At 37.6% G+C, this 21599-nt stretch overlaps 1 protein-coding gene across 1 annotated transcript in view; it reads right to left on the reverse strand.

Annotated features, from left to right (window-relative positions):
- TMC1 (transmembrane channel like 1) overlaps nt 1-21599 on the reverse strand; it is a 135876-nt gene that overhangs the window by 72018 nt on the left and 42259 nt on the right. The window contains exons 3-6 of the mRNA XM_035302443.3: nt 17661-17751; nt 15096-15177; nt 5631-5737; nt 1686-1784 (exon numbers count right to left, since the gene is read on the reverse strand). Of these exons, the coding sequence (XP_035158334.3) occupies nt 1686-1784; nt 5631-5737; nt 15096-15177; nt 17661-17751 (379 nt within the window). The remainder of the gene's footprint in view (nt 1-1685; nt 1785-5630; nt 5738-15095; nt 15178-17660; nt 17752-21599) is intronic.

Below are 21599 nucleotides of genomic sequence, written 5' to 3' on the forward strand. Positions count from 1 at the left end.
TTTCTCTGCTATGTCTTAAAAAGCAGAAAAAGTCAGTGATCTCAGTCTTTGTTCTTATTAAGCAGACTGGAAGTTTATCATTTTGCTAATCAAAGGAAGAGAATGAGAAATTAAAACTGTGATAAGGGGACATAGTGATGCTTTGTTTGAAATTTAAAAGTGAGAGAAAGAAATAATGGGAGGAAAAAGGGAGGGAGGAGGAAGAGATGAAAGAAGTTAGAAGTTATAGAAAAGAGAAATAAAAGATAAGAGGTAAAATCCAACTCAGAGGCCATCTCTTCTGTAAAACCTACACTTACCTCAGAAGAAATAAGAACCACTTGCTAAGGGTCTCCAGAATCTTTTTTCCCTTTTCTTAAATTTTGCTAACTTTGTGCACAGCATCTTGTATACTGGTTGCCTACATGTCTTTCTTCTATTATCACAAGTACCCTGAGGTCGAGAATCATGTCACATGCATCTTTGTAAAACCTAAGCATGTTTATAATTCAGTTAAAAATGCTGAATTGAAGTGGGAAGTCCAACTGACAGGAGTGATTGAATATTACAAATGCCACAGAATTGTTACTATCATTGTGCCTTATGTTAATTCAATAGCTTGCTTTGTTCACTCAGAGATGGGAAACCTTTCTCAAGGTTTGCATGTTCTGGAACTCCTCACATAAACTGGTTCTGTGCTTCTTATCTCAGGCTCTACAAATCCTCCCCCTCACTCAGGATTGTCAGTCAACAAGATTCATTTAGCCTCTATTGAATGAGGACTAGATTAGGGGCTAAAAATGTGTAGCAGACCTAGATTTCTTCTTTGGGAAACTCATAATTTAAGGAGGTTAAAAGTAGAAATCAAAATGTTTGTGAGATATTCATATTGACACTATAAACAGGAATTCTGTTTTCTCTCTCCTTCATTCTGCAATCTATATAAAATTTTATTCTCATTGTCTATCCTCCAAAAATTACTTGAATTATCAATTCCTCAATTTCTACCTGGCTATTTTCCCACCCATATGCTTCCAAACATTTCTAATCTGGTCACTACTTAAAAAAAGAATATGTGGAATTACATTGTTGTCAAAGACTTGAATTATATAGTCTAAAATGGTTTTTCAACGAACAGGAATAATTCCTTTCAATAGTAATAATCTCTTCCTAGGGGAGTTCAAAGAGCAATGCTCATTTGCATACTACAATGGAGTAATACTAATTTTAGTACTATTTAGAAGTTAGAGTTTAGTATTCCTTAGTTCTCAATATTTAGCTTTATTTAGTCCTAACTATTGAGTAATACTAAATAGGAGGCTTGTTTAGGAAGTGAAGAGTTTAATAGGAAGTGTAAGAGTTTTAATTCCCTAGAAATCCAGCAGGATTTTCCAGAGAGCACATTTTCAAACTCTTCCTTTATTCTTTTCCAAAGTCAGCAATAAGAATATTTGCTTCAAATCTTTAAACTCTGAGCTCACCTTTATTCAGTAGCCTATATTCCCATATAATCATATTAACATTGACCTAAATTTCAGTCACATTTATATAAAGAGACATATATGTATTTATCTTTCTTTCCTAAGGGAGCAGGGGCATCTTTCTTAAAACAGCCTCACCCAGGAGAGGAGGCTGTGGGTTTCAGAATAAAATAAACTAAGGAAAAATCCATCCTCCCACCAATACAGTTGTGTGGAGATACTTACATTGAAGTCATACAACACACCAAAGTTGGCTGCCGATGCCTCTTCGGCCCTGGGAACTGTTTTCCTAGGTAAACTGCCATATGGCAAACCCCAGAGGTACTGTATAGAGAAGCAAAGAAAACAGAGAACAATTAGAAACAAAATCTGAGGCACACATGTGATCACAAATGGTTTTGCTTAAAAGTCCTTCTGAAATATTTTCATGGGGGACTCTGTGGGTCTCCATGTGGGGTCCCATTTTCTGGGAATCAACTACTAAATCCAGAGGTAAGAACAAAGGGAATGCAAAGGACCCTGCATTCTGAGTTCAGGGGACCTCCAGCAGTCAGCTACCAGATTGGGAGAGAAACACATTCCCCAGAGGGCTTTCTGAGGACCCCACTATCACCACCACCACCACCAAACCGTTCTGACTAAAAGTCTGGAAAGGAAGAGAGGTAGCCTTTCGGGTCACATAGGACTCAACAAAACCATCTTACCCATACCTTCATATGAGAATAGTCCTTAGGAGTGAGGGTAGAGGGAGATTCTGTCCTTCATGTCAAGAAAGAGAACTCAAGGGAAACCAGTCATGAAATCTGTGGGTATCTACAAAGTGAGAACACTTGCACCCTGATTATGGTGTGTGCTTCATCACTAATTCAGGGCTGCTGCCTCCAATTCGTGCTACCAGATTGGGAGAGAAACACAGTAGAGAGAATAGTACTGGGGAGACTGGGCCAGTGAGCAGGCAAGAATAGGGTCACAGGAAGGTGCCCTGGTGAGAGCTGGAAAGAGCACCTTTCTAGCCCCATAGCTCACCAAGAGGATGTTGCTTCTTCAGAGAGATAGAAACTTCCCTCCTAAAGCTGGGAACAGAAGATGAATGTGGCTTGAAGCCTAGGTACAGAGCTTGGCTGAGCAAGGGCTGGACGTCATCTCTGCTAACTCCCTAAGTACAAGCTGCACAATCTCCCAAAGCATCTTTGGCCCATCTGCTTCCTGGTCCTAAAAGAATAGAGGGTGGGTTTCACACATATTATCTCACCCCAAAGTTGGGGGGCACAGAAGACAAAGAAGATTAAGGTCTTAGGCTTGCCCAGGGACAAAGGACCTTGGGGCAAAAGGGCATGTGCCTTGGAGGAAGATTGAGTGAGCCTGTCAGGTAGAGGCAGCTGAAAAAATACAGCCTTGCTACCAGGAGATGACTGCCTTGGCCACTGGTGGTTTTGCACAGTCAGCATGCAGGGTGTCTGTTCTCTTGTTCTTTGGGTGGAGTTGGTCATCATTGCCTAGAAAACAGGATGCCCCTCAGCATCTAATATAGCCTATAAAAGAGTATCCGGAGCCAGCATGCTTCCTAGCTCTTGGAATACATCAACCTAACACATAGGCACTCTATCCACTACACAGAAGACATTCTGCAATTTCATATCATTCAAATCAGTGACAGCCTTTCATTTTCTCCACATGGAGGCAGCATGGTGTGGGGAAAGAGTAAATGCTGCTGATAAAACTCCATTTCTACCTGCATCTGACACTAAGTAATGTCATAGTAGCCAGTGATGGAATGGAGGAGTTTCAGGTTTCCTTAGAGAGGTAAGTATTAAAAAAAAAAAAAAAAGCTGAGGTTAATTTGAAAGAGATAAAATACACACATTCAGCTGCACTGCCTGAGAGTGTGCATTTGGGAAATAAACTATACAGGACCTCTGATCTTTGGTCACTGTCTTCTATGAGCCAGACAACTTTATAATCCCTGGAATTATCTCAAGGATTATAAAACTAGTGGATTAAAGTTCAGAATCTTGGGGAAAGGGATTGAATCATGGGTTCTAGTCCTAGATCCGCCTAATTAAAAAAAAATCACTCAGAGATGTTAGCTAAGTCACATCAGCATTATGTGGCTCCATTTACATGTTTTAAATGGTAGAAGAAAATGTCTTCTACAGTCTGCATCATAAATTTGTTATGAAGCACATTAAGTAAATTAATGCAATTGTGAGTGATCATCGAATGGGAACTGTGGAGTCTCAGCCCACAACTGGCACAATAAAGCCAGGATAGAACCCCTCAGGTACTCCAGGTTTATTCCACCATATTACCCTATCCTCAGCTGGATGGTTGACAGGGCTCTGCTTATTCTTCTTTTCCTTGTTCTCTCTTTTTTTTTTTCTTCTTCTCACTCTCCCTCCTTTTCTCTCTTCATTTTTTTCTTTGTTAAGTTTCTTCACTTAGAAGCTAATAAAGCTTCAGAGAAATTTCACATTGCAAAACACAATACTACATGGTTACACGTTAGCTACATTGCAGGCAATGTCTGCAGGGTTTCCCAGATGAATATTGAGTTTTAATGGACACGTATTGAAATGTTTTTAAAACATAAATGCATAATTATAGCCCTTAAATTATGTTGAAAGATTTGCGTTCATCATCAAATAAGAAAATACTGGGGTACGGTAAATAAGTATTCATTGGTTTAGTGATTGGAATTTTAAACCTGTGGCTGGTTTATTGCTGTTTCATCAAATCCTGAGCTTTATTTGCCTTGTGCAGTTGGTAGAATGTGGGTTGTAGAGACACACTGCCTGGGCTTGAGTCCTCACCTTGCCACTTCCTAGTGACCCTGAACATTATGTTAAGGGTCATCTCTGTTGAGTATCATCGGTGCATATTGGTTTAAGTATCATCTCTGCATCTTATTTTTCTCCTAGAATTGTTATGAGGATTTAAACAGTTAATATGTATACGGGGTTTAGAACAGTGCTGAAGCATAGAAGTCTTGAGCAAATGTTTGACATTGCTCTTGGCATTATTGTGGTGGTGTCACTGCTATCTTGGGCATGGTTTTCCGCCTTTAACAAGATATAATTTCCCATTTGACCCACAGTAGTACTCTTTATCACTCTTATTACTTATCTTTTTTTTTTTGGTATTATAATTGTTTCTGTAATTTTACCTGTTTCCCCTTTTAGTGTATGAGATTCTCCTAGAGGGAGTATATGTCTTATTATGCTTTTAAGCTCCACAATGCATATAAACTCAAATTTTTCAAGCCAAAAAAAAAAAAAAGGAAGTGAAAGTGCTTTGTACTATTACAAGCTCAAATCTCTTTATGAATGTAAATCATTTTGATGATGCTAATGGGAGGCTTACTACAGAAACTGGCACTGATTTGAAGCTATTGCGATAAAAAGTCACCCAAAAGACCAAATTTTGGCCGTTGTGGATGCTGTATGGACCAAATTTGCTTTGAAATACTGGTCCTAAAAGGTCCTTTGTAGATTAAATAAAACCTAGTCCAACTTTTGTAAGGTAAGCATTCAAAGGCATCAGAATCATTTAATTTTATATGGGTGAAGGCTCTGACCTCAATCTAGCTTTTTGGCCTCAGCTGCCCCTTTCCCCACATCAGCTAAGACCCCACTCCCACTCTCATCCCATCCCACTGTGTGTGTGTGTGTGTGAATGTGTGTGTGTGTGTTTGTGTGTGTGTGTGTGTGTGTGTGTGGTGGGCATTATCTTTATATCTTAGAGGGAACATGTTCATTTTGTGTTTCTTCAGTATAGAAAATCTGGAGGCTTTGAGTCACATTAAAGAAGCATTTCTTTCAAAGCTAACTTGGCAAAATAAATAAATACAACTCACAAGATGTCAAAGTCTTCCTCGGGAATGATAGTTTTTAACGTTTAGGAACATGGACCCCCTTGGGAAACTGCATATTTAAACATTCATGTGAAATTACACATAAGTTGTATAATTTCAGGAGGCTCACACGCCCTTTGGTGCAAGGATGGGGACCTTTAGCCCATGGGCACCATTTTGAAGGTTAATCTCATTACAAATCCTATGACTCTAAGAGGTGAACATAGCCAGTTAATTATTCTACTGTTAAAGATGAGATAAATCCTTTTCTAGGAGAAACATTTTTCAGCAGCTTTTGTAAACTGGAAGTCAGATCTCACCTCTGGCAACATGATGAGGCTGAATGTCAGGATAAAGAGAACCATATTAACTCCATACATCCATCTCAAGAAGAGGAAGTATGAGGCCACAGAGGAGCCAAACTGACCTATTACAAAGAAAATAAAACGTTTGAAGGGAGATCAAAGCAAACAAACGAAAAAGAGCTTTGTCTTGGTTGCCTTCCAAAATAAATCTATTAATAGTGAGACATTGGTCCTTTTTATATGTAAAGCTACAGCATTCTTTTCTCTCTATTCAGGAAGAGAAAATGTTAATCATGATGGAAACATTCCCTGTCACGTGGAATGGAGAAGGTACGCAGGATGCAGTTGTGCGTGTGACCTGACCTCAGAGTCCATCCAAGGAAAAGCTGCCTTTTGCTGAGCAGCCATGATTGCCATCTGCAGAGGGCATTTTACTCCTTGATTGAATACTGAGAAGTGAGCAAATATATGTAAAGGTAACTACAGTGCCTAGCTAGTAATTAGCTACTACTATAATTATAATTACTGCCATTTTCTACCCTTTTTCTCGGGCAAACAATGTCCTTTTCAAAGAAAGTTTACCACATCCTTTACAAATAGTTATCTTACCAACAGTCTCTTGCTGTTTCCCCAATTACTGGAATTTTACAGGGGTGGTGTAGAAGCTGAAATTCATTCATTCACTCCATACATCTTATGCCAGAAATTATCTTAGATATGAAGCGCAATGTCATAGATAAGGTGGCTGCTATAATAGAACTTGCATTTTAGTGAAGTATGAAAATAGCAAATATGTAAGATACATAGAAAGATATAGAGATAGAGACATAGACATTAGATATAGATATAGACAGATATAGATACAGATGATAGGAGACAGAGATAGAGATAATAGCAGGTCCTACAAGAGGGAAGGGAAAGTATTGAGAGGGGTTGCTTTAGAAAGGTCTGTCAAGGAAAGAATATCAGAGATGTCATCTAAGCAGAGATATGAAGTTTGAGGAAGAGACAGCAACAGGCTGAACTGTGGAAGAGCAGCTCAAGCAGAGAAAAGAGCCAGAACAAAGATCCTGAGTGGCAAGGGCTTGGGACAATTGAGGAATAAAACTCAGGCCTGTGCAGTTGGAGTATGTGAATGAGGGAAAGTGGTGACAGATAAGGATGGAGAGGCCAAACCACACACAGTGTGTGGGGCCTCTCAACACATGGTAAAGAGTGAGAATTTTATTTAAAATGTAGGAAGTCATTGAGAAGTGTTAAGCCTTAGGGCCAGAGGAAGCAGTGATGAGCATGACTTTTAAAAAACCATTTCAGCTTTGGGGAATGAACAGGCAATAGGTAAGAATGTTCAGTCAACTCACCCCTGTCCCCCAAAGTGAAAAGTAAAGTGATTGGTTAATTCTTATTGACAGAAAAAAATAAAAGCATCTTCTTAAAGCAGAGAATGGAAAAAGAAAGATCAAGAATTTAAGTCTTAGGTTCAGATTTCATAGATTTACGAAAGCAAATGTTTCTTTGATGGTCATTTCAGATTCAGCACCAAGTTGCTAGTTTTTCCAATCTTCCAGATTATCATTGTCAGTTGCCCAAGAAAAAAAACAAATCATTTCAGTCCCGGGCTGCATCAGCCCATGTGTTCTGTCTCATTCGGCTAAACATCTCTTGACCAGTGATTTTCTGGAGCCTTCTAGCATTGAAATATTATCAGTGGGGCAACATTATCAATGAAAATGAAGTCTCGTGGGGAGCAAATTCCAGCCTCTACTTACTTAGAGAAGGCTGACCTTACAGGATAGTAATGCTCTATTTCTGGACATTTGTGTATTCTTTTCTTTCTTTCTTTTTTGAGACAGAGTTTTTCTCTTGTTGCCCAGGCTGGAGTGCAGTGGTGCAATCTTGCCTCACTGTAACCTCCACCTCCAGGGTTCAAGCAATTCTCCTGCCTCAGCCTCCTGAGTAGATGGAATTACAGGCGCCCACCACCAGGCCCAGCTAATTTTTTGTATTCTTTTTTTTTTTTTTTTTTGAGACGGAGTCTCTCTTGTTACCCAGGCTGGAGTGCAATGGCGCAATCTTGGCTCACCACAACCTCCGCCTCCTGGGTTCAGGCAATTCTCCTGCCTCAGCCTCCTGAGTAGCTGGGATTACAGGCATGTGCCACCATGCCCAGCTAATTTTTTGTATTTTTAGTAGAGACGGGGTTTCACCATGTTGACCAGGATGGTCTCGATCTCTTGACCTGGTGATCCACCCGCCTCGGTCTCCCAAAGTGCTGGGATTACAGGCATGAGCCACCGCGACCGGCCATTTTTTGTATTCTTAATAGAGATGGGGTTTCACCATATTGGGCAGGCTGGTCTCCAACACCTGACCTCAGGTGATCTACCTGCCTTGGCCTCTCAGCCTCCCAAAGTGCTGGAATTGCAGGAGTGAGCCCCCACGCCGGTCCCCTTTGTCTATTCTTTACATATCATCTTTCTTATTCCCATAACTCAGTGTCAGTTTTTTTTTAGAAACTTAAGAGTCAATCTGGCCAGGCACAGTGGCTCAAACCTGTAATCCCAGCACTATGGGAGGCCGAGGTGGGCAGATCATGAGGTCAGGAGTTCAAGAGCAGCCTGACTAAAATGGTGAAACCCCGTCTCTACTAAAAATACAAAAATTAGCCAGGCATGGTGGCACGTGCCTGTTATCACAGCCTCACCAGAGACTGAGGCAGGAGAATCGCTTGAACCCAGGAGGCAGGGGTTGCAGTGAGCCAAGATTGTGCCACTGCACTCCAGCCTGGGTGACAGAGTGAGACTCCACCTCTCAAAAAAAAAAAATTAAATTTTTAAATGGATATTTTGGAAGAAATAAATGATTTTGAAGTCTGAGAATTTTTCTTTATGCTCGAAAGAGAATTTGGGATTTCACATTGTCAAGGACTGCAGAGTTCTATAAGGTTTTAATGGTGTGTGGTTTTGATAAACAATCCTACCCCACTCCAGGCCAGTGCTGTCACCAGGTGCACTGGTCTGCTTCTCCTAGGAAATCTGATCACCCACCTGGCTCCCAGTGACTTCATACCATTTCATGGCTGTTATCTACATTCTCTGGTAACAGCTACCTGATGGCTGCTCAGCCAGGTTCACTCATCATGTTTTATTGAAGGCAGTGGATTCCCAGTTTGTTACTCATTACAGTTACTCATTTACTGGAGGAAAGCCTTGGTCGCTAGGTATTAAGGTAAGTTTTTCCCTGGAATCACTTGTGAGATCCTCCAGTATAAAGTCCTGCATATAGGATTCTAATCCCTTCCTTCCTTCCTTCCCTTTTTTCCTTCTTTTTTCTTACTTCTTTCCTTCCTTCCTGTCTTCCTTCCTTCCCTTCCTTCTTTCCTTCCTTCTTGTCTTCCTTCCTTCCTTTTTACATTTTGCTCTTCCAATTACTGCCACAGCCCATCCTCTCAGCACCTATATAAAACCCTGGCAAATGAGTTTCTTGTGTGTAGAGTACAAATACACCTAAATGCAAAAGAGAGTAGTGGATTAAGATGTTTCAGAAAGTATCCCCTCCTTCAACATGCATATGCATTATAATGAAATATACTTCAGAGTCCAAAACTTCCAAACTCCATTTCTCAGATTTGACGGTAGTTTCACAACTATTTTATGTGGAGGTTGAATCTTTACAGAATCCTAAATGTAAGGAAAATAAATTGCAGGCTAACAAATTTTATTAAAACTAGAATGATTACAGGAAAAACCCAAACACAGATGGAAGAAACTAAGAAATCCAGAGACAAAATTTCTTCTACACTAGACCTGTCAATGGCAGAAGAGAAAGCACAGTAACAATACAAACGCAGATCTTAAAGGAGAGAAAATGAAAAAATGGGTTGCCATCAAAACTCCAGTTTTTCCTGCCCAACACAAAAATAAAGAAATTTTCCCTTCATATCCCTTTTGCCTAGTGGTTCTATCCTACTGGATATTGTTGACTAAAACTGATGTTCATTACAAAGAAATGCCTGATTATAGTGTGGCTAAAAGAATAGCAATGCCTACACACTTGGTCTTAAAACTGATTTATTTGTGTAAGGAAGCAAAATGAGTAATAATAATAATAATAGCTAGCATATCTTGATGGTCAGTTATGTGTACCAAGAACTTTATCAGTAACAACTCATTATGCTGTCACTAGAACTTAATGAGGTTAAGTATTATTAGTCCCACTATGAACTGGGAAACAAAAACTTAAACACGGTAGTTAATAATAGGTAACATTTAATGAATCTTTATTTCAAACACCAATTTGATCTGTATATATTAACTTACTTAATGATTGGCAAATCCCTTTGAGATGGGAATTATTCTATTCCCATTTTACAGAGACTTAGGTCTGTAGGTTACACAGCTAGTAGATGAGGAAGCCTCTCAGATCTACTAGCTTCTAGTAGATCTTGTGTGTAGAGTACAAATGAAGATGAGGCTTCTAAACCAGGCAGTCTTGAGCTATAGGCATTTGATTCCAAATCTAGAACTTTCTTAGCCACACTGCTATATGGCCCCTTAAGTAAAACATACTTTGATTAATTTTCTTAAAATTATGATATATATAATAAATATGCAATGGACATGTGTGTCAGAAACAGGTATAGATAATATCTATCAATCGGTTAAAGCCAGTCAAATTCACAAATATCATGCTCACAATGACCAATTATTTTTTCTTTAATCAGACTGATAAATGCTGCTCTCACAGTAAATTATTAATTTATAAAAACAGAATCTCTGATATGTATTAAACTGAGACTTTATGCTTAGGCATATTCTTGGTCCTGAATTTATTCATTTATTTCAAGTTAAAGTTAAAATTTCAACTTTTTCGGGTTATTTATTATTAAGGCAGAGTGATTTGTAGTTTGTCATAACACATAATTTCCTCTTGAACAGATGGGTAATAAGACAAGCAGATAAATATGAGCACTTCTAAATGGGAAAAGACCAATTAAATGACCTGCTGTGTGACTACAATCTAAATACCATTATGTTAGGCTAGGATATGAAGCACAATTTTTTCAAACCATTTAGGGGTAGGGAATTAAAAGTGACAAATTTGATTTGTATTTTCTAGAGTGCTTAGGGCAGCAAGGAAACATAAGATTTATGCCCTCTGCTTTGGATTTCCTATCCAAAGCTATTTCCAGTCTGAAAAAAATAGGTTTCTAACACCATAATTTTGATGATGTAATCTATTATTAGGAAAAAGCAGATTTTGATCCTGAGAAAAATTTGTAATTACCAGCTAGAAATACATTCACTTATTTAATTTATGGTCTTAACAATAATGTTGGCATCACAATGGGTATAGATTATTTTTCCTGGGGGTACAAATATGCAGTTGCTTTAGAAAAATGTACAATTCAATGAGATTAATAAGATGTGTCCACAAGAGTAACCCTTGAATTTTAGGCATGATCTTTTTAAGGCTGACATGACAGTAGAACTCCATAATATTCCCATGTGATGCATAACTTCACAATATACTCTGTGGCAGGAATTATCAGATCTATTCCTTAAGTAAAAAGAGTTAGGAGTCATCAGGTGAGAATCCACTTCATGCTAATAAAGAGATCTAGGTCTTACTGGAATCAAGAGGGAAACCGTATGAATATTAGACTCTGATTTGAGTTCCACTCTTGATTCTGAAAATTATTGGACAGAGCTTTGGGGAAATTTAGCGAAGGCTGTTAATTTTGGACTCCTTTAAAACCAAATTTTGCAATAATAGTTCAGTATTATTTAGACATTGAGCAGAGAGTGTGGCAAGGTGGATTAGAAAGGCTGTTGGGAATAGAAGGCCACAGCTCCTCTTTTGCCCAATCCACTTACTAAAATCCACAATTACCTTCAATATTTATCTGCTTATATTATAATTCTCCATCCAGCATACACATATCAACCCATTTGGATGTAAGATTAATGAGTGTAGAGTCTTTGCGTGTCTTTATCAGCAGTGATAGTGCCTAGAAACACACCGAAGGAGACATGTTAGGTATCCAGAATTTGCTCAGTTCATCAATAATGTCAGGCTTATTCCAAGGATTTAACAAGATATATATTAGATGATTCTGATGTCCAAAAGGAATACAATGGTATTTCTGAAGCCTTTGTAAGATTAAATGGCCATTTATTTAAGAGAAAAGAATTTATATTAATTTTATAATTAGATATATATTCTATAAGTAGTGTACATAGTTAACCAACTTTATTTTGAAAAGTATTTGAGGAGGCAGTTATACAGTCCTCTCTTAGTATAAGTCTGTTTTGCATTAAATATTTGAGGACTTATCAAAAGTATGAATTAATGAATTTCACATGCTTACATATACACATAAAACTGACTGTAACTTATACATCATAGAATGCTGAGCTGGAAATACTTTGTGTAGTGACTCATTAAACGCAAGACGGTGCAGTAGCCCCAAATGTAGAAACAGAGGACTAGAGATTTAAACAGATTGTCCAAACTATAGAGCTGGTAGGGGTCAAAAAGTCCTCAACCCTTAGAAAATCAATTGCATGTCCTACTTCTTCCCATTTGTCATTAAGTTCAGTTTCAAAGACCATCACAGATACATGCTTTACCTATACATAGTAGGGTACTTTTTATAAGATAGTCCAATCCAATGCTCTAATAATATATTCTTAGATAGGTTATATATTTTTCGACCTAATACTGTAGCCCAAATCTCGTAATTATCATTAAAATCTTAGGACATTAAGCATCTTATAGAATACAAAACATATAATTAAAGAAATCACTCACTCAAAATTAATACATAAGAAAGTGAAAAATAATTCTTTGATAATGATCAAGAAAATCTATAACTACTCATCCTGCCATTGGCCTGGTAGAATACTTTTTAGGAACTGGTGCAAAACATATTTTAAAAGAAAAAGTGTATAAAACCTTCCCCAAAGGAAAAAGCAGCATAACACATGGAAAAGCATACGTTTTTGAACTCAGACAGATTCTTCCTTCTATCTCAGCTATGCTACTAATTCTGGGACAGTTATTTAACCACAACTGTAAAATAGGAAGGTTAATGTGCACATTGCAGGAACATTGAAGGTTAAATGAAATAATGTTTCTAGAGTGTCTGACTGATGGTAGCACTCAATAAATGGTGGTTTGGTGAATACTGATATAAGGAAAAATAAAGCTCATTCTTCACAGTTGAGACAAAGCACTATTAACAGTGAAGAAGTCATGACAAATTAATCAAATCATAAATTATATATGGAAAGAAAAATAATCCACATTTGCCTGACTTTTCCAGCTTGGCTTTCTAAATTTACTAGAAGAAGGGAGGAGATAAGTGAAGGTTATTACTGGATAGCTCTCAATCTGTCTTTTCTACTGTGACATTCATGATGGATGGTGGTCATATGTGTAACTCTTGCTGCGTGCAACTTCTGGCAATAAAAATAATTCTGTCTGTTTCTGTTTCACTGCATATAGCTGACTGGAACACAAACGAGCATGATATTACTATTAAGATAGGCTGGAGCCTACTCTCGTGTGCTTTAAAAATAATTTTCAAATGTATGTGTTTATCAATCATTAATTACAAATGTCTTAGGATATATATAACAACTGATCAAGACTCAGCCCTATAATTTTATAAATTAGTAGACTGAGGTCCAGAGGGGTTAAATGACTGGTTTGAAGTCAAACAGCTAATCTGCAGCAAAGCGAAGACCAAATTCAGAGTTCTTACCACGTAGATTGTATCAGGATCTTAATATTCCAAGTGGCCTTTTGTTTCTCAATGCCACTCAAGCTACCACATTTGAGCTGTACAGTTGAAACCTAAGAAATCCATGATGTTTGCTCTTTTTTGACGTGTCTGAATTCCTTTCTTTTTTTCCCTAGAATGGTAGACATTTAGAGAGTTTGTCTGTAATTTTATTCAATACACATTTATTAAGTGCCAAATAGAATCCAGGAGTGAACAAAACTAAATTTCCCCTATTGGGAGAATGAATGTAAAATAAAATGAATTAAGACTACATCAAAAAATTATATTAAAGATACAGTATTTTAGATGTAAGTGTTAAAGAGGAAATTCAAGCAGGAAAGAAATGGCATCGGGAAGGTATGGAAGGGGGTACAATTAACGAGATGATGTATTTTAATTCTCTGCCACTTAATAATTATCATCCGATATTGAAAGATAGGGAACCGAAGGTGAGCCATTCCTAAAACATGTCCAGTCATGTCAACAAGCTATCCATCAGCTGTGTTATCTCCCTATGGAGCCTCCATTTTAATTATACAACACCACACTTAAACAGCAGGAAAACCTGCCTCCAATCTAGAGCGGAATGGATAAAAATCAGATCCTAGTTGAAACCGTTAGAAAGCAGAATGTGGCAAGATTGTGCTCAAAATAGCTTCAAATGTTATCCCTTTTTTTTTTTTAGATTCCTTGTTTTTTTTAAAAAATTTACCATTTTTATTTACAATATTTTAAACTTTGTATTTGCCTTATTCTAACCCTAGAGCACTGAACTAAACAGATTTTTGATTAGCTGCATTCTCCTTCCTTCTTTCCTATGAATATTCTACAAAATAAAGGCACAATGTGAATATTTAGATAGCAAGTTCCTGGATGACTATTGCTTATTCCACTTCAGAGATTTAAAAATGAGGTTTTAAGACTTTACTTTCTCTTTCTTTCTTACTTACTTTCTTTCTTTCTCTCTCTCTTTCTTTCTTTCTTTTTTTTAACAGTTTTCCTCTGTCACCCAGTTTGAAGTGCAGTGGTTTGATCTTGGCTCACTGCAACCTCTGCCTCCCAGGTTCAGGTGATTCTCTTCCCTCAGCCTCCCAAGTAGCTGAGACTACAGGCTCTAGCACCAGGCCCGGCTAATTTTTTGTACTCTTAGTAGAGACGGGGTTTCATCATGTTGGCCAGGCTGGTCTTGAACTCCTGATCTCCAGTGACCCACCCACCTCAGTCTCCCAAAAAGTACTAGAATTACAGATATGAGCCACTGTGCCCAGACTAAGGCATCTTCACATTTTAAAACATTGTTCATTTTGATTACTCTCTAACATTCATGAGTGTATATTCTCAATGTCATGCTCATTGCCAAAATAAAATCTCTGCCTTTCAAATAAGATGACTCAATGTCATTGTGCACAGCAGTGACTTCCCTGCATAGGAAAGAAAATCAGCTTAGAATGGTAATGTTTCTGACTAAGGTAGAACATGAAAGTGGGGTCCCTAGTGTTGTCCTTGGTTAAGTGCTAGCAAATCTTCACAATGACCAAAGCAGTCACAAACAATGCTTTTTTTTTATTTGGCGGTTTTTGTTTGTTTGTTTCCAGTCTTCCCAAAGTCCAGAAACTGAGAAAGGCATCTGATAAGCTTATAAGATATTTTCTAAGACAACCTTCTCCATCTGAGATCCAATGAGCACTTACTTTCAATAGCCTTGATTTTATTTTCCCATGGGATACACGCAGCTTTGAAGTTCTCAAAATCACGGAGGAATTTTGCCCATTTCTGAAAAGAAGGTCAAACACAACAGTAAAGTCCAGCCTCTTGATTTGTGAAGATGTTTATCCCCCCATCTCACAACATTACAATGCAATGAGCTTGGAAAGGTCTCTCTGGCATCAAATACCTCTTTCTAGTCAAAAGGGGAAACAGTAGATTTCACTTATTTCCCTGTTCTCTGCTAACCACAAACCAATTTAATTCAGTAAAAATAATGTTGATCAATCCCCTATGTTATGGGACATATGTAGACCACTCGGAAAGAGCTACTGACTCTGTAAGACAATAAGAAAGCAGGGAATTAGTTAGCACATGATAGGGTGATCGGAACAGAGTGTGCATTTAGTATTCATGGTATGGAGGACTCAATATGACCAAATTTTATTTTCTTTCTTTTATTTCCTGGTCCTGTCTTGAAAGCCATCTGATCTATTAGAGTAGTTTGTGTACAAATAGGTGAGTTCAATACAGGATGGTAAGTTTTATGACATGAGACACTTCAATCTGGTAGAGGCAGAGTAGTCAGTTTAATGGAAAGAGAAGAAAACAAGTCAAAAATTCATTTTACAAAAGGTCTTCCTTCTATTTAACTCCAATGTTGGGTCATCCATGGTCAAGAGGACCACTGGCAAGAATGAGAATGTGGCAGAGAACTTTGTATGTGTGCATATCGTGCTGGGATGATGTGAGTGCTGGATAGGCACTATTGTCTAGATAACAGCATAAATCTGAAGTTCAAAAAATTACCCACTTTTTTTTCCATCTGCCTTCTGCAGTGGAACCACCACCAAAACACAGATTTTCTTAAAAAAACCCTTATGGGAAAGACCATCACTTTAGAGTTTAAACCCTGGGATACAATAGAAAATGCAAAGTCCAAGATATAGGATAAGATAGGAATATCTACGGATCTGCAAAGACTGATCTTTGTGGACAAGAAACTGGAAGATGGATGTGCTTGTCTGAATACAACATTCAAAAGGAGTCTACTCTTCATCTTGTGTCAAGACTTCATGGTGTGCTAAGAAAGGGAAAAAGTCTTACACCACTCCAGAGAAGAGTATGCGTAAGAAAAGGAAGGTTAAGCTGGCTGTCCTAAAATACTATATGGTGGATGAAAATGGCAAAATTAGTCACCTTCATCAAGAATGCCCTTCAGATGAAGGTATTGCTGGAGATTTCATGGCCAGCCATTTTGACAGACTTTTTTTGGGGGGGGTGGGGGGACAGAGCCCGCTCTGTCCCTCTGTCCCCAGGCTGGAGTGCAGTGGTGCAATCTGGGCTCACTGCAATCTCCACCTCCTGTGTTCAAGCGATTCTCCTGCCTCAGCCTCCTGAATAGCTGGGATTACAGGCGTGAACCACCATACCCAGCTAATTTTTGTATTTTTTTAGTAGAGACAGGGTTTCACCATGTTGGCCAAGACGGTCTCCATCTCCTGACCTCATGATCCGCCCACCTTGGCCTCCCAAGTGCTGGAATTACAGGCATGAGCCACCATGCCCGGCCGACAGGCATTATTGTAGCAAATGTCTGGATTATTGTTTCAACAAACCAGAAGACTAATAATTGTGTATTAGTTTTTTAAATGAACAGAAAACGCATAACTAGAAACAGCCACAATGACCACCTACAAAAACTGGGTAAATAAATTGTTGTGGGATCTTCATACCATAGAATACAACACATGAATAAAAATAAACTGTAACTGCCACAGCAACATGGATATATTTTGTGAACGTAACATTGCATCAAGGAAGCCAGAAACAGACACATAAATACTACATGACTCCATTTATTTAAACTGTAGAAACAGGCAAAATTAATCTATTGTGTATATATATATATATATATATGAAAATTAAGATATATGAACTTTATTCACAAAACTTTATGGGAATACATTTAGCTTACAGTTGGTATAACATTTGTAAAGAGGAGATAATAATATCTGTGTTCCTACTTTACTGTAAGAATTAAATATAACTTTATGAAAGAATTCAATTCAGTGCTTGGCACATAGCAAGTGTTAAATAAATGTTAGTTGCTTTTCTGTCTTTCCCCAAAATCTATATTTGTATCAGTGTATCATTTATTTTTTTCTTATTTTCTGTCCAGTGTATAGTTAATGTTTCTGGTAGAGAAAAGCTATATAAACACTTCAAGGAAAACAACTTGACCAGAACCCCTTCACTTCCAGAGAATGAAAATGAAAAAGGACGCAATCTTTTATATTTGGAAGTGCTAAAGTCACACAAGTAAGTCTGTATTTTTTTACTTATTTTACATTTTAACTCCACTAAGGACAATTTTTTAAATCTCCTCTGTAAACATCAATACCATAGATAGGCTGTGTATATACCGTACTAGTATTTGTGCTTTATATATACAAATGCGAGATTTTTTTTCACCCCTTTAGTTTTTTTTCACTCAATGTTCTCCTTCTTAGACAATATGCTATAAACCAGACAACTATAAGAATACCTACCTTGGCCATCATCATCTTAAATGCAAACCACCGTTTTCCTTTTCCTTTCCCAAGAGCTCCTTCATTTTCACTCACAAATTTTTTTGCTTCCCTGAGAAAATAAAACAACGTAAGAGGTAAAAGGAGGTGAGTTGCAATGACTAGAATATAGAAGTAGTAGACACTTAATTTTACCAGGTCTGCAGTCTTATTTCTTCTAGATCCTTCACAAGTGAACGTAGACCTGTATTTCATAACCTAGAGATTTTCAATGCATGCTTACATTTTTAAATTCTGGCTAGGAAGAGTAAGATATTTTAGTCTCACTTATTAATCAGCTGAAATCATTGAAAAGGAATTTATGCTAAGTATCAAATAGAGAACCCTAGGTCTTTTCATTTCTACCACATGTAAAATTGAATCTGAAGTTTACATCAGATTCTGGCAATCAAATGTTTATTTTAAATATGTCCTTTATATATATATAAATGATTCTTTTAGAAAAAAAGAAAAGGGCAGAGAGGTTAGGACAACCTGACATAGAACACACTTAATGACCTGGTACTTAATCCTGTAAAAAAAAAAAAAGAAGCAATTATGACTGAAAACAGAGAAATCATTCTGTAAAGTAAATGGGGTTGAGAAGAGAAAGAGAGAAAAGGAATACTTTTGGCCTCACATTCAGAAAGGGCTTTAAATTTAAACTTTAACATTACTGCCCATTATTTATACATTTAGTTGCATTAGTTTCTTTGGTATGCATAATAAAAAAAACATTAATTCATCAAAACATAATGCAAGCATGCTATATACACTGTAATTTTTGTGACCTTGTTTGGTCATTGTTATAGAATGAATGTTTGTCCCCTATTGAAATCTGTATGTTGAAATCTAATCCCCAATGTGATGGTATTTGGAGATGGGGCCCTTAGGAGGTAATCAGACTATAAGGGTAGAACCCTCACGAATGGAATTAGTGCCCATAAGTAGTGGCCAGAGAGCTAGCTAGTCCTGTTTCCACTATGTGAAGACACAAGGAGCCAGCCATCTGCAACCTGGGAGAAGGCCCTTGCCAGAGCCCAACCATCCTGACACTTAGATTTCACACTTTCAGCCTCTAGCACTGTGAGAAATAAATACCTGTTGTTTAAGTCACATGGTCTTGGTAATTTGTCTATCAACCTGAACTGACTAAGACAGTCATTTTTGCTGTTGTTTGTTAAAATTTACCCAAAAAAATTTACAAAAAAGTAAATTACAAATAGAGGCAACCCAGGCTTCTCTTCACCTCTCAGGGGCTGCAGAACATATTATTTATGTGACAGAACAGCCTCTTTCATGATAGGAACAGATAACCCAAGCCTGGACTGTGGTTCCACAAGTGCAATGCTGTCCTCAGTTGATGGCTCCTGGAATGTGTGGTTTTATAGACAAGACCCTTTAACATATGACTATAATTAAACTACTGTGGGTCTCACTGGGCAAGGTGGCTCATACCTGCAATCCCAGGATTCAAGACCAGCCTGGCCAACATGGTAAAACCCCTTCTCTACTAAAATTACAAAACTTGACCAGTCGTGGTGGCGTGTGCCTGTGGTCCCAGCTACTGGGGAGGCTGAGGCAGGAGAATCACTTGAACCTGAGAAGCGGAGGATTCAGTGAGTTGTGATTGCACCACTGCACTCCAGCCTAGATGACATAGTGAGATTCTGTCTCAAAAAATAAATAAATAAATAAGAAGGGTCAGTGAAGAATTTTTTTCGTAAGATAATCTTTAGTATCAGTGCCAAACTCAGGATTCTGCAATACAGAGTGACCAAAAAACAGCACACACCTGCTGACTTAACTGATACTCAGAAATGGGGCCTCATTTCTCACCTGTACATGTATGCTGTGGCATAAAAAACACAGGCACAGTGGTAAAAATTCTCTTCGGTCACTAGACAGAACTCTTAAATCAGTTTCTTGATAGTAGAAACAATATCTTGTCTTCTTGAATCTTCATAGCATTGGCCACTGCATTGACCGCAGTGAGTGTTTAATAAATGTAAACTTTTTAGAAATAGAGCTGATTGACTTAGCTTGGGGTAGATGTAGACAAGGGAGTATCTAAATTTTATTTTCCACATTAATTAATGCTTGAAAGCAAAATTAATTGCTTTCAAGCAATTAATTTGGGATTGCACCCTTTATCGTTAATCTATTTTCTCTGAAACTCAATGGATAGGCTAGACTGTCCTTGTTGTCAAACGTCCTGACACTTGACATGACCTCTGTGCTGGTAAGATTCATTGAAAAACAATTTCTAAAACCTTTTACACATTCTAAAATAACCAATAAAGTAATGGCAAAAATTAGAAACTGAGTTCTTACAGCTGGGTTTTTAGATCTACGCAATGAAGAAAACACAGCCTATCTAAGCACTAACAATGTGTTGTAGAGGTGATAAGACAGGCGGGAGGAGGGCAGCCAGCAGGTACTTTCTGAAACGGTGAACTGAAGCCTCTAACAGAAAATCAGGTAAGGTGGGTTCTAACCCCGTCTCTGGGATCTGTCTCTATGACCTTGCTCATGTTTTTGATGCTCTTTGTCCCACATACATGAGGGTCTGACTTTTCAGAGGAAAGCACGCCTCCCTCAGACTCACACAGACCTAGGCAAGGTCTGACACAGATTCCCTCAGTTACTGTGTGAATTTTAATAGGTCAGGATTTCCCAGAACACAAACAAATGGTCAGGCAATTGCAGCCCTGCTTACTAAGGTGGTGGCAAGAACAAGGTGGGACCGTAGGTGTGTAAGTGTTGAAGGGGTTATTACACAGTCAATTCTATGGTAAGGCTGGTTGTGAAACCATGACCTTGTTCTAACATGATTGATATATTACAGCACAATTTGATCATAACACAAGTTTTAGGATTGCTTATGTGTGATTCTATCTACAAGAAACACCAGGTAAATGCAGAAAACTGCAACCAAGCAGCATAGGAATACACAAAATAGACCTCATCCATCAGCTACTGCACTTCCTCACACAGGTAGAAAAGCCGTATCTGCTCACAACTGGGTCAGCAATGACCCTCCTTCCACACTTCTCAAAAACTCACAAGCTGCAACCATTTTGAAGGCCAACTTCCACAAGGAAACTTTAGGTCTTTTTCAAATACACTGCCATGTTTATTGTAAATTTCTTAACCATTAACATGTGTAAAAATTTGCTGTTGTTGTTACTAAATTCCCATATTTTTTGTTAAGTGTCACTAGTGATTTTTCTAAGTATTGTGTGCCTAACCCCATTTTTTGAATAAAATGTGTTTTTATTGCCCAGTTTTGTATACTGTAGTGATTTTTAGGAACTCATATATCATGTTATGGCAGAATTGACTATATTTCAGTTATTTGGCATCAAGAATGTTGAAATTCATAAAACTATACATAGGAGTTATCATATTAATCTCTAGTATAATGAACACATATAAATTGAGAAATGGAAATTCTTCTTAGTCGTAAAATTAAAATTTGTTTTTCAAATGTAATAAAGTGCTCATTTTTAAGGCATCTCCACTGCTCTAAGTATTTAACAGACAATTTAAAAGACATCCAGTTTTGCTTTTTAGATTTATATCACTTTCTAGATAAGTAGTCAATTCAAAAGCACAATTTTGTTCTAAACAGAAGTATAAAGAAATAGCTACTCCATATTTCTACCAAGATTTTTAATTTTGCGAGCCCATGAACATTAAACTAGCAAAACTTAAGAGAGAAGGAGTCAGGGTTATAACGGAATTAAAATCACCACAAAATTAATTCGAACTCAGTTAATAATACAGAACCCTATCAACATGGGATTAAGGAAGTTTTTGTCAGTTGTTATAATTTTCCTTTGAACAATATAAACAAGTTTTATTTTTGTCTCTTCAATTGCTATTAGTTTTCCTTGACACTACATATAGTTTCATATT

This window comes from Callithrix jacchus, chromosome 1, assembly GCF_049354715.1.
Source record: "Callithrix jacchus isolate 240 chromosome 1, calJac240_pri, whole genome shotgun sequence".
NCBI classification, from domain to species: Eukaryota; Metazoa; Chordata; class Mammalia; order Primates; family Cebidae; genus Callithrix; species Callithrix jacchus.